This window comes from Sinohyriopsis cumingii, chromosome 11, assembly GCF_028554795.1.
Source record: "Sinohyriopsis cumingii isolate HCF-2022 chromosome 11, ASM2855479v2, whole genome shotgun sequence".
Classification (NCBI taxonomy): domain Eukaryota; kingdom Metazoa; phylum Mollusca; class Bivalvia; order Unionida; family Unionidae; genus Sinohyriopsis; species Sinohyriopsis cumingii.
This window is the reverse complement of record NC_142971.1, coordinates 89,113,440-89,130,809: the sequence shown is the minus strand read 5'-3', so window position 1 is coordinate 89,130,809 and position 17,370 is coordinate 89,113,440. Positions and strand designations below refer to the sequence as shown.

The following is a 17,370-nucleotide window of genomic DNA, read 5'->3' as shown; positions in this document are numbered from 1 at the left end:
ACATGAAACTGAGATTTGTACACATTAATGAATGGTCTTTACTTTCCTGACATGAAATGGACTGGTTCCTATGTCAGATCAGTGCGGAAGTAATTATTGAAACTCAAGAACTCTGACACAGCTAAATAGAGCTGTAGACATAAATCTCATTTGCTGAAGTACCGTCTATACTTGCTTACAAGCCACAGCAAACTGCAGACAAGTAGCGTGTGCCTACAGTTCAGGGTCTACATTGTTTGTTCTACTGACTACTCAACTGTACAGACCCAGATCTGCCAGTGCATCATCGGCTGTCAGGGTCTGAATGTAAAGTATGTAACAAAGTATTGGGCAATCATGTGTTTACTTAATTGTGAGGCCCCCAATTTGTATTAGCTTTGGCCTCGCATGTATTTTCTGAAAATTAAAATGGCAGCCAGGTATTATAATTTAGTATAAATACAGTAACACATAGTTGTAATACATAGAAAATATTGATAGAATCAGTTATTACATGTAACATAAAATTGATAATTTTCTCTTTGGGATTTTTTGTTATTTCAGTTTTTATTATCTTCTTTTCATGCTTCATTTGTTTTATTTCAAACAACTTAATTTATAAAATTAATTCCTATTTATCAACACAATGGTTTGTATTTCTTGTCAGTTCCAGCAGTAAAGTTATTTTTTAAAATCACATCCTCAAATAGGTGTTGGAGGATGATAATAAAGACTGGGTGTTGTTTGTGGTACCATGTGTCTTGTTTAATTGGAACCTAAAAGGACACATATTTTGTTGTGAAAACTTGATGTACACTGTGACAGTATAATTAGATATCACATGTGTGGGACTGATATTATGTCTGTTGACCCTGAGATAGTTGTTTAGTTGTAAGATTTTAGGCCTAGAATTTAACGTAAATTTCTCTGTAGCTAGAGACTAGTATATTGAAAAATTGACTAGTCCTGGTAAATTGTGACTTGTCCTTCCCACAAAACAATGTCAGCTACATATCAAGATTTGGATTGCATATCTAACTGGAGAAAATCACCACGGCTGCTTGAATATACAGTAGAACCTGTCATGAATGACCACCCCTTCTGCCAAAACATTATGATCTCTCATGACAGGTCATAACACTATTTTATTAATAAATATATGCATTGAAAATATAGTCTCTCAGAACAGTTGTTCTCTCCTAAAGTAAGTCATACAGGTCTTGTAGGTGTTGAGCATCGACTATTTCAAAAATGGGTGTAAATTTTTAAAATTTGATTCTGCATACCTTTAGAAGGCAATTATTTACTTTAGTTAGATCCTGAAACATCCATCTTCCTTTGGAAGGTCATTATTTACATGCCCCAAAAAGTACAATGGCAAAATCGATGCTAAAATACATAGACATTTTTATGACCAGATCAGCATACAGGTGTGATCCAGTACAATCCAGATTGAATGTCGCATGCTGTGATGCCACAGTGAAAGCTGCGCATGTTATAAAGAAATTCGTACTACCCCATATTGTGACAGATTCAATGTGTTCATTTCTTGAGCTTGTTTAATACCCAGCCACCAGTGTAAAAGTCCATAGCAATTGATAATTTTAATCTGGAAGTAGCCTGGTGACAGTTACTATGCAAAGTAGCCTGGTGACAGTTACTATGCAAAGCAGCCTGGTGACAGTTACTATACAAAGTATGGAATAATCAGGATTGAATATGCTTTGATTAACCAAAATTATCCACAAAAAAAATTAAATTTTCAAACAACAATTTATATTTAAGATCAGTAAATGTGCATACATGACCTGTATTACTTTTGCTATAGTAATGGTCTTTCAAGAGAGATTTTACTATATTAACTGTAAAAAAGAGTAAGATGAAGTACATTTGCACGCATCTCAAAAGTCTAACAATGGTCTAGTAAGTTCAGGACAAATCGTGCTTAATTGCTAGCACTGTCTGTAACTAAGGCACTGTCTGTAACTAAGGCACTGTCTGTAACAAAGAAAGTCACTTCTGGATTTCTAAACGAGTTAACCAATTTGTCAAAAACATACTGATTTAAACTTTCCAAGATCTTACAGTTTCCTTATGTGATTACTGATTTAAATGTAAACGCACAACCACAATGAATTTTGTTTTCTCGGTTTCAGTTTTTGTAAACTCGGTGTACCATTTATGCTGCATAGCCTTGTTCTCCTTAGTATGATTTGGCCACTCTTTTGTCTGCTGAAATGTTTGTACATTAGTATTATTTCTTTTTCTTGATGTTATTCTCTTTTCCTGTTTGCAAGCAATGCCAGTGCCAGTGTTTGAAATGCAGGAATTTGAGTCTTGTTTGAAATGAAAGAAGACCATCCCATTTGTTCTCTTCCATAAGGGGTGGGGTGGGCTAGTCAATCTCAGGCATCTATGCATTTAACTTCCATGTTCTGTTGTTTTAGATAACAGAGTGTTTTCAACAATTAAAAAAATATAATGACCAACTAATTGCATGGAACAATTATGGGCACCAAATGCAAAATGTCAGAAATACAGAGTTAACAGATGGTCATTTGGGCTCATTTGAGTCTTTTTTAACAAATACAACTGTTGCAGAACCATTCTCTTTTCCAGAACTGTCAGAAAATAAAAATGGTTCTTTAGCAATAGCAAAACTTGTATGCTTTTTTGTAACTGAATTAGTGATACAGTATAGCTTTTTTCTTTCTTTTCCAATTTCAGTTGGTGTGTCAAGTCTTGAATAGAATCACTATGAAGGGAGGCATGTTTGACTCTGTGGTATCCCTGTATATTACAGGTAATTGTGGATTATTGAATATGTAATTATTGCTGATACATTAAGTAGATGAGTTCTGCAGGCTGCAGTGGTGAGTTTCATAGTTGTATTCACTTGAGCAGCGGGTCCACCTGGGATGAAAACCAATGTACGTTCATGCAATATTTAATTTTCATGTGCCTGCTGTAAGGCAAGGGGCAGTATATTATCATTGTGTCCATCAATCTGTTTCTATATTACCATTTTAATTAGTACACAAAATCTTAGGTTCTCTTTCAGGTTCACCAAATTTTGCTGGTGAATTGCCCAATAGGCCACAAAGATCCTTTTTGATAGGAGTGGTGGGGGCATGGGGAGTGATGAAGATCAAAGTTCATTGCCACTGTGTTCATCTTAAAGGACAACAGTTTTTGCTTGATAAGTTATGCTTCACATGCCATCACCAAACTTTGCATGTGGCTAGCCATATAGGATTCTAAAAAGTTTTTGTAGGTCAGAAGGTAATAAGTCAAGTCACTGACCTAAGAAGCTAAAATAGTTCCCCCATAAGTTTAAATTCTACTTAACACACCTTAACCAAACCTGTTAAAGATATTGACTGTGACAATACGAATAAGTCTGTTCATTATGGTATCTGAAGGTTGAAGGTCTGGACTATTGCAAACCAATTAAATTAATATCCACCTTTTAGCCAAGTTTATTATTCTATGACCTTGTAAGTCTGTCATTCTGTCTGATCTGTTAGTGGCCTTCTTGATATGGTACCTTAGGTTCTACAGCAGCTATTGTTGCCAGACTTTAGAGGTAAGATCTTCTTGAAAAAAGAAAGAAGCCTGTTAATTTTGGGGTCAGAAGGTCAAAGGTTAAGGTCACTGACTGAAAGGAAACAAAATAGTTTATACCCATTAGTTCTTCACCATTGACCTGGATCAATCTTGTGGATTAGCTTGCACTTGGGGTAAGGAAGCAACCTATCGATTTGGAGTCAAAGGCCAAATGTCAAGGTTATTGTGACTGAAAGAAGAAAAATGGTTTCCACACAACATTAGTTCTACATCACAGACCTGGATCAGACTTTGTGGATAGCTTGTACATTGAGTAAAAAAAATGCTGTTGGTTTGCAAGGTATTTATTTACAGAAATCATCATGGAAAGTGCTTTAAAATGAGAACAAGTGATACGGTGTCTTGAGAAAGAAGCTTTGGTTTATGTCAAGCTCTGCTTTTCTTATCAATAATCTTTGCTTAGATGATGTAGTTAACTTGAGTAATTAAGCTGTATGATTAAAAACATTGATCCAAGCAAATGAGATCTTAAAGGAAAACTACATACAATATTGAAGTAATATCAAACAATAATTTATAAATATTTCTTGCACAAACAGGTTGCTGGATACTAAGAGACAAATTATGAACATGTTGGTATTGAGGGAGTGGGATAGGTAAATGACTGTTAATTTAAGTGCAGATGGTGTATATGTATATACAGTAAAACCTCTCTTGAGAGACCAGGTTCTCCTTTTATAGATTTATTGGGTTATATAGTGTTATTAGTGTTATGACCTGTCTTGAGAGACCATTATTTTTTGGCAGAAGGGGTGGTCTTTCAAGACAGGTTCTACTATATATATATATATATATATATATATATATATATATATATATATATATATATATATATATATATATATATATATATATATATATATATATATGGTGGCACTCTACAGTTGCGTATTTTGCATAGGGTTAGGATTTTAAAGAAAAAGAATTTCCTCAGCTTTCCTTACTGGTTATACTGGCTATTTAAAAAGACCATGTATATCTTAGGTATAATTCAAACAACCTTTAATTCCTTTTATTTTGGTGTATGATTGATGGGTGTAATATGGATTATAGAGTATACAGCTTAGAATTACTCCAGATGTGCACCTTTCAAAAAATGCTGGCTCCACTTGGTCATTTTCACTTCCTGAACTTCAGAGGTAAATTGTATGATAAAGAGCCGATAACCTTTTTTTACATTTTATATATTTGGTAATTCATTCATTACACTTTCAGAAGCTGGTATTGTCTAGTCTGGCAGAATTCATTTTCCCAATTTTAATAACTTCTGCTATGTATAGTGTACTTTAGACTAATTCAGACTGATTTTTTTAGCACAAGGGAGCAGTCATTTTATTTAGCAATGTGTTTAAGTCATGTAAAATTTCCAAAAGTACAATATCCTAAGAAATATCATCCACATTACATTAATGTAGCATAGAGGTATGCCAACATTCTCTCCATCGTGCATGTTTTAAATGCAAACAACTTCACCTTACATATGTCACTCTCTCAAAAGTATATAATAACTGGTGAGTACCCCTATATATAGATATATATATATATATATATATATATATATATATATATATATATATATATATATATATATATATATATATATATATATATATTGTAAAACCTGTTCTGAAAGACCATTGCTATGTGAGACCACCTTTCTTGAGAGATCACATTCTCAATGCACAAATTTATTAATTATGTATCATTGTGACCTGTTATGAGAGACCATAATGTTTTGGCAATAGAGGTGGTCTTTCAAGACAGGTTCTATTATAGTAACTAAATATATACCAGAGATATATCAGGTTAGTGTGAAGATATAAATAGTGACATAACAATCTTTTGGTTTGAAGTTTTGGACTGCCTTAAAGGTCTTTGCATAAGAACTTTTGATTTAGATCACATACCCTGACCAGATTCTGTGAAGGGCCTGCACTTAATGTTACACCACGAGAACAAGAAAGGAATTGTTTACTTTTTCTTCTTAAGAAAATTTTCAATTTTTTTGGACACAGTATGAGATTTAATCAGGAAGGTGCTTCAGAAACTGTAAAGTGAATAGATGTTGTACTTGCAAATGTGCTTGTAATAATACTACATTGTTAAAACCAAATCCGTGTAGTAACATTACCCTCTAATACTGATTTTATGATATCTAAATCCTGATGTAGTAACAATGCTACACTGGTAATTCCCAGATCCATGTAGTACCATTATCCTTTTTCCAAGTTGACATTATAACACTTAATTTGTAATATCCAAAACCTGATGTAATAAGAATACTACATTCTTAATTCCCAAAATCAATGTAGTAGCATTACAGTATAACACATTCTACAAAACCTGATGTAATAACACTACTACATTGATAATGCCCAAACCCTAATAGCAACATTAACCATATGTCATTGATTCTCAGATCTCCAGAACTGGATGTAGTAACAATACTACATTGGTAATTCCCAAATCCATGTGGTACCATTATCCTTTTTCCAAATTGACATTATAACACCTGATGTGATAACAATACTACATTGGTAATTCCCATACCCATGCAGTAACATTACCATGTTTTCAAGGTGACAGTGTGACAGTTTTATCTGTTTAAAGACTGAGAAACACTGTTTTACAAAAGTACATTGTTTAAATTATGTTGCGATATTTCAGCATTTATTTGCAAGACAGTCCAGATCCAAGAAATTTGTAATATCCTGTGTATTTGATTATTCACATCAAATATCTTCTTTTTCTTCTGATGTGACTAGATGTAATTGTGTTTGGGAAAGTATGTATATGTGCATGAATGTATAGATGTATTTGTGAATTTTACCCAGCAAAAATTGGTTTCTATGTGTGGACAGTAAAATAGCTTCAAAGCATACTTTCAGAACAGTTATTTAAAATAACAAAAACAGGAAAACAAAATTAACTTCTGTATATTAAATCAGCTCATTAATTTTGATTAAAAACAAAAAGACTGTTCCTCTATGTTATATCCTGGTGTATCACTGCAGCCAACATATTATTGTCAGGATTACTTTGTCTCAAACCTCTGTGTGCATGGGTTTGAGTCTAGAATTTGGCCAATGTGGGTATGTGAGAAAGCTTGCCAGTAGTTTCTTGTGGGTCGGTGGTTCTTCCCGGGGTTTTCCTGGGTTCTTCCTCCACCATTAATACTGGCTGCCATGCATAACCTATCATGTGCTGAAAAATGGCGTTAAACCCCACAACAACAACAACAACTAAATTTATATTCTGCATGATAATGTTCACAATGGCTTTTAGACTAAAACCTTCACAGGCAAGCTATGCTGAATACACTCTGGTTCATGTAATGTAACAAACAATACCATTATTTATTGCCATTCAAGCTGATTCAATACACAGGTAATTCACACCAGTATCATTTACACACTGATTCAATACACAGGTAATTCACACCAGTATCATTTACAAGCTCATTCAATACACAGGTAATTCACACCAGTTTCATTTGCAAGCTGATTCATTACACAGGTAATTTACAACCATAGTCATTTACATGCTGAGTGATACTCCATACTTAGTATTTTCCTTCTTTCTTTTCCTTGAATTGATTTATTGTTCAGAAAATTGGCCATCTTCATTCTATATTCAGAGTGATCATCTGTTTAATAGGAGGGTTAGATGGCTAGGTTCAGACACACTTCTGAACACTGGTCATTTGGAATTAGTTTATGTAGTAGAGATTCTGTTGATGTCCAGATGTCAATCTAATTAATTCATTCTGCAAGTGGCATATATCTCATTGTATTGGCCATTCACTGTTATCTCTATCAACCTCAGTTTGTAAATAGATTTGTGGACTTGGTCATTCAGTGCCACATCAACATTATGGTAATTATCAGAGCACATGCCTTTGCTTGATCATTGATGTATCAAGGCTTGAAGTTCTTAGTCAGCCTTAGTTTAATACAAGAGAGAATCATAATAAAGATTTAAATATTATCATTAATTTCAAGTACCTAATACCCCTACACATTATCATTAATTTAATGTACCTAATACCCCTACATTTTATCATTAGTTTCATGTACCTAATACCCCATCACATTATCATTAATTTAATGTACCTAATACCCCTACATGTTATCATTATCTTCATGTATCTAAGACCCCTACACATTATCATTAATTTAATGTACCTAATACCCCTACATGTTATCATTATATTCATGTATCTAAGACCCCTACACATTGTCATTAATTTAATGTATCTTATACCCCTACACATTATCATTAATTTAATGTACCTAATACCCCTACACATTATCATTAATTTCATGTACCTTATACCCCTACATGCTATCATTATCTTCATGTATCTAAGACCCCTACACATTATCACTAATTTAATGTACCTTATACCCCTACACATTATCATTAATTTAATGTACCTAATACCCTACACATTATCATTAATTTCATGTACCTAATACCCCTACACATTATCATTAATTTCATGTACCTGATACCCCTACACATTATCATTAATTCCATGTACCTAATACCCCTACATGTTATCATTAATTTCATGTACCTAATACCCCTACACATTATCATTAATTTCATGTACCTAATACCCCTACACATTATCATTAATTTATTGTACTTAATACACTACATGTTATCATTAATTACATGTACCGAATAACCCTACACATTATCATTAATTTCATGTTCCTAATACCCCTACACATTATCATTAATTTATTGTACTTAATACACTACATGTTATCATTAATTACATGTACCGAATAACCCTACACATTATCATTAATTTCATGTTCCTAATACCCCTACACATTATCATTAATTGCATGTAGTTTTAGTCAACATTATTGACAAAAAATTCATCAGCAGTAAACTACAGTTTTTGGCATTGGTACATGGGGGACTACAATTACTTAAATATAACTCTTTATCACATAATATTTTGCCATGTTCATCTCAATAGCGGCTGCTTATGTTTGTCCACTACAGATCTTTAAAGCAAAGTTTCTTTGAAGATATTTCTTTGCAGTTCAAACTTCTTAACCCTCTCTTTCTCCTTTGCTTTCATTTTGTATTGATGATTGCTTGAATAAGATTGCTAAATCCTTGTTTCATTGTTTAGAAGGATTTATGATCGTTTAACCACATGTAATATGCTTTGTAAAAATTTGACTTACTCTGATAACCCTTAATAATATATCCCAGTATAATCAATAAATCTGTGTTTTCTGCCTCTTCATTTAGAAATTAAGAAAAAAATTAAACCATTACCCTTTTTATTTTTGATCACCATTTGTGACTAATACTGCACAGAAGCCATCATATTTTTCTCATTTGAACAGCATAGGGAAGATTTAGGGATCCATCTTCCAGTGGTGTTCTGGTTGTTGTTATAGGTGTTATTCTCCAGGTTTTGCATATACTGGTAACTCATTTACTCTGGCAGTTTTATGCTCAATGACGATACTGCTCACTGTTGGCAAGAAAGTCACAGTGACCTCCTTTTCACACTCCAGCAGTTTTGTGAAATTTTTACACTGAGCTCTATTTCTCTGATAGCTGCATGTATAATCATGGAACTTGATGGGTGTATTTAAATTTTAGAGTACCATGTGCAAAAGTAAATCATTATGGAATATTTATTATATGTCACTTATTATAAGTTTTTGTATTTACCTTATTTCCTTAGATATATTTGTATGTATTTTATCATAATTGAACTTGATGCATGTAATTGTGTTGGAGATATTAATCACCTCAATGATCTGTTGTTAAGATCTGATGGGCTTGCTTCCCTTGCATTTGGGGGCCCGAGTGGCCAAGTGGTCTAAAGCGCTCACTGTTACGGATCACTGCCATCTCACCTCTGTCTGCGTCAGTTCGAGTCTCAGATTCGGCTAATGTGGTTATGTGAGAAAGCTTGCCAGCAGCTTCTCATCGGTCGGTGATTCTTTCCAGGGTTTTTCCGGGTTCTTTCTCCATCATTAATACTGGCCGCCATGTATAGCCTATCTTGTGCTGAAAAATGGCGTTAAACCCTACAACAACTACAACTACAACAACCCTTGCATTTATGACATAGCAAGACTTTATATTATCTTACAGTGTAGCACACATTGCATTACATTCCATCGATTTGCTGTTACTTAGCATGACCATTTAATCAGTATTCTCACTCTAGAAAGATGTCACACATAACAGCGAGCCAAGTATTGCAGTTGGTAGTTTTATGGCTCTCTAAGTCTCCTTTTATTTTAACAGTAAATTTATGCAATCTAGTACATGTTACTGATGTATTTTCAATCTACACAGTATGTATTCAAAGGCCAATCAGAATTGGTTTCGTTGAATAATCTACTCCTAAGAAATATGTGGTCACTATTAACCAATCAAAATCAAGCTAAGACTTAACTAATTGACTATTATGTATATGAGCTCATTACTAGCCAATCAAAGTTAGGCCTGAGGAAATAGTTTGGTTCTGGGACAAATATTTGTTTGGATTCATGATAAGTCAGTCAGGACACACATGTTCATATTTAACTTGCAATGATTCTGTTCTTTTTCAAATGATTTTGAACTGAAAATCCTGCCACCTTCCCCAGGCACTGCTTAAAGTGTTATATGTCATTTGCACATTATAAATGAAGTTATTGTGTCATCTGATTATCTGTCATTAGGGTTACTCACTCAGCAATGGCCAGCCACTGTTTTACCCCCAATTTCGATACTCTTTCAACTACTGATTTAATTACAACATGCCTTGATTTCACCATGTTTTTCAAACATGCCACTCTTCAGCCTCTGGGATCAACCCAGATCTAGAGTAGGGATTTCTGCTGAGATAACCCAAGTACAGACCTCAGTATCACCCCAGGTCAGTAAAATATTAGAATTAAGGGTGTTTTAAGGCTAGGATCAACCAGCCTTAGGCAGCTTTTTGAAGCAGCCCAGTTCTAAACAGGGGTGTAGGTACCATATAGAAAGAGTATGAAAAGCATATGGCCCACCAATTATTATTTTACACTGTAGATTAGGTAGGGGCCCATCAGTATGCTTTGATTAGTGACCTGCATAGGGGCCCAAATATCTTAGCTATGCCACTGGTTCTAAGTAAAATAAAGTATCATTTAAATATGCAAATAGTTTATAATATAAAACTTAAATTGGTTGTCATGGCAATGGCAAGCATTTCTAAAGTATTTTTAATAATAAAAAGAGAAAATTAATTTTCTTCACTGAAAATTATCTAATTATTTTAGCATATTTATTACAATTATAATTACGTTAACATGCCAGCTTTCACGCACACATTGAAATCCCACCTATTGTCTCAGCTCAAATTCGTACATTCAACTCCTTCAAATTATCTGTATCAATTCAGTTTTAGGTCTAAGACTTGATACATTAAGGCACATAATGTTAAGATGATTTCTCCATTCCTTTGGACAGATTTCTCCATTCCTTTGGACTGATTTCTCCATTCCTTTGGACAGATTTTTCCATTCCTTTGGACTGATTTCTCCATTCCTTTGGACTGATTTCTCCATACCTTTGGACCGATTTCTCCATTCCTTTTGGTATGGGATTAGGTTTTATCCCTGAAAAAAACAAATTGATACTTAACCAATACAGGAGATATCACCAACAAACCATATTGCTGGTAAAGAAAACCATTAAGCTGACCCATGTCAAACTAAGTCACAGTATATGATAATCATGTCAGTAAAGTGGAGTTGACAGCAGCAGTGAAATGTCAAATAATGTGATTCTAAAGAAATATCAGATAGCAAAGATGTTAATAGTCAAAGGATTGGAGATATAGTCATGAGGGCAAATCTCAGATGAAGCCATGCTAAAACCTTGGATTAGGAAATATCCTGTGGCATCAATACAACATGATTTACACAATAATTATACATCATAATGCTGGGAATTCCAATAAGACAATTTGGGAAAAAATTATTTCATGTCATACATCCGACTTTTGTATTTATTTTGTATTTTACAGACAATTTTTCTATGAGTAATTTTGAAGACATTTCTCAGTGACCATGGTCCACTAATATGTTAGATAAAGCTTTTGTCTTTGAAAGGTTGTCTCATTGTTTATAATGTTTATATAGTTATTAGATTTTAATTATAATTTCTGTTTATCGATCAAACATACAGGATTATGTCATGATATTTAAGGAGCAAGGCTTTTAGATGAAGACCACACACCATCCTGTTACATGTATCAAAAAAATCAGGCACTGCTTCAAACAGTTCCTTCTGGGTAATTTGTTTATTGAGTCTTGGCCTCATTAGTAACTTGATGGTGGTGGTGGTGGTAAAACAGGTGCCCAGCATGTGTGGCAAATGATGCTGTTATAAGTGCTTAAACATGTGATCAGTCTATGTAAATAAGAGATAGAGTGAGAGAGGGATAGGGTGGGATTCAACATTTGGAATGTGATAGGAATATGAAAAGAATATTTTTTCTTTAAAGAAATAAGGATGAACAGCATACATATATTATTTTCTGTCCAAAATTGTCTCAAGATCCAATATTTTTTAATTTTTTTTAAATGAGGTATACCCACACATATTGAAGAAAAGGTGTGGATTATGTGATTATTCAATGTAGCGCATCAAAATTTTACATTAGCTTTTATGCCCATCCTTCATTAATATAAAGGGCTATCTTCTTTTGCTTATGTCCATCTGTACATCTCTATGTCTGTATGTTTGTACAGCCATCCCAAATCTGAGGAAGATGTGGTAGCTCCATTTATAGAGCGTCAGACTTGTAATACAAGGGTCACAGATTCGATACCCTCTTTTGTCAGCCAGTTACTTCACTGCCTTTTCTTGGGAATGGTGCTTAGCTCCCATTTCCTGAGTTGGACAACATGATATATTTAAATAATGTCTTAATAATACATACTGTTAAAAAGAAACACAAACAAAAAATCTAAACCATCTCAAATTGATTTGAGGTATTGTATACATTCTTAAGCATTGGAACAAGCTAAATAAGAAGGTGGGGATATTTGCATACTTCCAATGTAATGAGAGTAACTTAAGACTTTTATCTGATTTAATAAAAAATGTTGCCAAGGCTTAGATTGGTTATTGGTCGCCAACAAGGTACTAAAACACCACAATGTAAACTTACTGGTTATCTGTGCGTTTTGAAGAAAAAGCAGGGATAGTATATGATTATTTAATATTGTGCATAAAATTTCACATTGATTTTTATGCCACCACATAAGTAGCATAAAGGGCCAGTTTGTTTTGCATGCCTATCAGATCAACTCTCTGTCCTTACATCTGCACTTTTGTAACCCATATATCTATCCTGAATCAATTTTTGCACAATGGCACAAGATGTTGCAATCATATGATATCTCACACTTTATCATGGTTACAAGGAAATAAACTGATTAGAGTTAAGTACATTGCACCGATTTTTAACTTTTTTATACTTATTTTTTATTAACAATCTGAGCTTGGGATTTTAGAAGAAATCTTATTAGCAGGGTTAGGAAAAAAAAATTATTCTAAAATAAATTTATCCTCTTCTTAGCAGCAAATTGTCTGACAAAGAGAGTTTGAAAAGATGTTGATATTATTATTATTATTATTATTATTATTATTATTATTATTATTGATTTAATCTATTTGCAACAAATAGTGTTCCAGTAGCAGTTATGTAGATAACTTTAAGCTTTGTGTCTACAAAAACATGATGCCATATTATGCTGTTGTGTTTCAGTAACTGTCTTCACCCACATCACTGTAGTTGGAGTTTTATTAATCTCTGCTTTATTCCAAAGGAATTTCTTAATATAACATAATTTTAATTTAGCGAAGGGAGCAAGTTTATGAGTTTATTTATAGATTACAGATGAGAAGCTTACATGGAGTTCCTTCTGAGTAATTTGTTAAACAGGAGTCCATACCTGGTTAAGAACTTGATGGTGATTCTAATGGGTAGTTAGTGCCCAGCAGGAGAGTATGGAAAACCTCATTTCTTACACATTTAAATTTGTGTTAAAGCAGTGTAAATGAGAGAGAGACAGAGAGATTTACCTATTTTCAGGGTGATAGGAAAAACATTCAGATTTGTTAATCTTATCCCTTTTCACATACAGGTACTTCAAGTAGAAGGGCAAATCAGTTGCTTAGAATCATCATTAGTGACAGCTGCTGATAGCAGCAACAAAGTGTGGCAGATCAGTTGTTTTGCCTGGCTTAGCACCCAGGTTATTTTGCAGAACCAAAATTGGTGTGTTTTGATTATCAACCAATATGTCAGCACATGTTGCATATTAAATTGTTTCACACCTGGTCATTATATAAACTGTTTCCATAATATGGAGAAAAGACTTTGCAGATGACAAATTTTCAAATAAAACTGAATGAGGGCACTTCTAATTGAAATGCACTTGCCTATATATTAAAGCCGAGTATAGCATAATAACTTTCCAGAGAGAGTCATGTCTATTCTCTAAGGGAAAGTTTCATAGTCCTAATAAAACCTGATCATTGAAGTTTTTCAGGCTTTTGTATTTAGATCCTTTTCTCTGTACCTGTTGGATGTACAAAGACAAAATGCAATGACTATTTGACTTGAGCGCTATACACTGTTAACAAAAGTAGGTCACTGTGACCTTTTTATGCTTCATTGATTATTTTAAGTTGTCACAATTATGTTGATAACTTGTTTCTTTTGTGAATTTAAATATTAATTTGTGGTACACTTACATATAGCTATAAAATGATTATTATCTGAACTCAGAACAGATTGCTAACCATTATGTTGTGTCTTTCAGGTATGGAGAGTGTAACTTATTACCCAATACTATCCGTCATTGCTGGAATCCTCATTCACCTGATTCTCAAGACAGACCATGCCAGGTAACTTGGATTATTTCTGCCTTCTCAACCTGAATAGATAGTAAGAATTGTTTTATCCCAATCATAGTGACAGCAGTGCCAAAATATTGAAGATTTTGTTTTAAATCTGTACATCATATATGATAGCACTTTTTTCAATCAACGCAAAGTATCCTCACATTCTTAAATGTATACAATTGTGTTTTCTTTTGCTGAACTCTGGTGTAAGATAGGCCTATCCTATCTCACACGTGACCTTCATTCTGACTTGGGGGACTATTTTGAACATCTACTGCAAGCATAGTGAATGCAAAGTATCAAACACTTCCTAATTTCCATTTTCATTTGAACATTTTTCCACAGTGATCTAGATGAACATTAATTGCAACACATTTACATGTTCCCAGGAACTATGGTTGAAGTTAAAAGTGTTCAACAAACAGGACATTTCACACTAGCCTAGATACATGTACGGCTTCTTGAATGTAATTTCAAATAAGAAAAAGCCATTGTTGTAAAATGTTAATGTTAAAAAATCTTGTCATTGTTTCTGAGGAGTAAATAAGGTATGGATCAAAGTTGAAGGACTGTTTAAATGTTAGTTTTCTGTCTTAATTCATCTTATGGGCTTCATTTTTTAACCTGTTGACCATTGCACAAGCTATCTACATTACAACATTCAGTTGCTATGTATTGACTTATCGCAACTATTTTTAGCCACTATGAAAGCTATAATGTGTTCAAATGTCATTTAAAGTTTATACTGAATTTTTCATTGTAAACCTAACTTTTTACACTCTAAGGTAAAAGAAATTTGTAGTGGATGTTGTTTGAAAGTTACATCAGTATTTCCAGTACACCATTTTTATTTCCACCCTCATTTTTTATTCAGAAATGTAAAGAAAAAGAATCTTTTATTATGCTTCAGTGTAGGATAAAAAATTTCACCTTCAGCAAAATTTTATGTCAGACAACAGCATGGAGTACATCTGTCACTAAAGTCTTATTTGTACATTATAAATTCATGAAAATATAATAATCTTTTCCAGGTATACCTTCTTTATGATCTTTCAAAACTAATGCTTCATGACTGATCAGATCAGTAAATAGAACCAATACTGTATTTCTTTTAATTTTACATTTGGAAAATCTTAATAGTTTTTTAAAACATTGCCAGTGTTGTCTCTTCTAAGCCATGTATTGATTAAAATTTTCATTTGTCCAGTGTGACTGTTCTGGTGGCATAGTATTTACAGCATCCACCTCGGATGCAGGAGGTCCCAGGTTCAAACCCAGCCAAGTCATCCCAAAGACTGTTTAAAATGGTACTAACAGCTGCCTCACTTGACGCTCAGCATTAAGAGATTAGTATAAGGACTGGTCAGTCTGGTGTTAGGATAATGTGATTGGGTGGGACATCATACTACATGTCTGTGGCATGATGCCCCTGTGCTAGACATCACTGTAAACTACCACACTGTAGACATATGACTGTAGCGATATGACTGAAAAATTGTTAAAAGCTATGTTAAAAATCCAGATCACACACACACACACACACACACACACACAATACATTGATAGAGTAAAAAATTCATGTTTAATTAATAATCTTTTTAAATATTTCCATTCATTTCCTCCACCCTTGCTTCAACACATGGTGCTAAGTCTGTAGTCTTCCCCAGTACATGTACTTTTATACTTTTGATTAATATTAAGTATCCATATATTGTCTGTACACCTATTTGGCCACATGTTGGCTATGGACTGTATAAGAGGCCCCATGTGCCTTCAAGCATGTTTTCAGAGGCAGCTAATGGGGGCAACATTTTGCCCTGGGATTTTTCCTACGATGATCCTCCAGCTGTGAAGTCCTTACCATTTTTTTAGAGTTTCAATTGTATCATGAAGTGGACTTGGCCTTGTAAGATTTTATACCTTGATGTTCGGCTTATTTTGTGTGCTATTGTAGGGATAAGTAAACTTACTCATCATTGCATAGTCAGGATTGTGCTGATTTGCCTTTAAACCCTATTTATGTACTTTACCTCCATGCCTATATTATTCAGTGATTATTTAAATAATCAGGCTATAGTCAACTTGTTTATTTTTTTTACTGTTTTCTTTTTTGCATAATGACTTACTTTAGTTTGTTATATGATTGAGTTCTTTTTAGTAAAATAATACACAATTCACAATTAGTAAAATAATACACAATTCACAATTAGTAAATAAAACGCAATTCACAATTAGTAAATGTTGATTAAAGAAGAAAAATTGTTCATACTTTGTAATATTTTGTAATCTTCTCTATACTAGATGAAACTTGTCAGAGTTAAAACATTCAGTCAAATAATGGAGTTTATTACCCATTTTGTTCATTTTTGGTTGCTATTCATTTCAGTTTTGGTTCACTCAGTTTTGCCTCTTGTTATTTTATGTAATTGGGGATGTTTTGCTTCAGTCATATTCTTGAGACCCACATCCCAGTATGACTTATTCATCTTTGCTAGAAAATGAAAATAACATGAAGAGAGCAAAGACTTGCATGCAAGTGAACTAAATTAAAAGCAGCACATAGAAACGGTGCATTTTAGTGTGCCTAATTTTAAGGTGTATCAAAATTATAAAAAGTAATCAGACTGTCTCTGATTGACTGTGCCATGACATGTGAAAGGGTATGGACTGTTTCTCTTCAGCTTGTAACAGTTTCAGTCTCACAATCAGTATCACAAAGACAGAGGTGATGCACTGACCTGCACCAGGAAAGTTTTAAAAAGACCCTAGCATCACAGTTAATGGTCAAAACTTCCTGGCAGTGGACAAGTTCACCTATCTCAGCAGAAC

At 33.6% G+C, this 17,370-nt stretch overlaps 1 protein-coding gene across 1 annotated transcript in view; it reads left to right on the top strand.

Moving 5' to 3' along the window:
- Positions 1-17,370, top strand: part of LOC149788944 (E3 ubiquitin-protein ligase RNF123-like) — a 173,108-nt gene that overhangs the window by 136,310 nt on the left and 19,428 nt on the right. The window contains exons 34-35 of the mRNA XM_089975088.1: positions 2,707-2,782; positions 14,460-14,544. Of these exons, the coding sequence (XP_089831214.1) occupies positions 2,707-2,782; positions 14,460-14,544 (161 nt within the window). The remainder of the gene's footprint in view (positions 1-2,706; positions 2,783-14,459; positions 14,545-17,370) is intronic.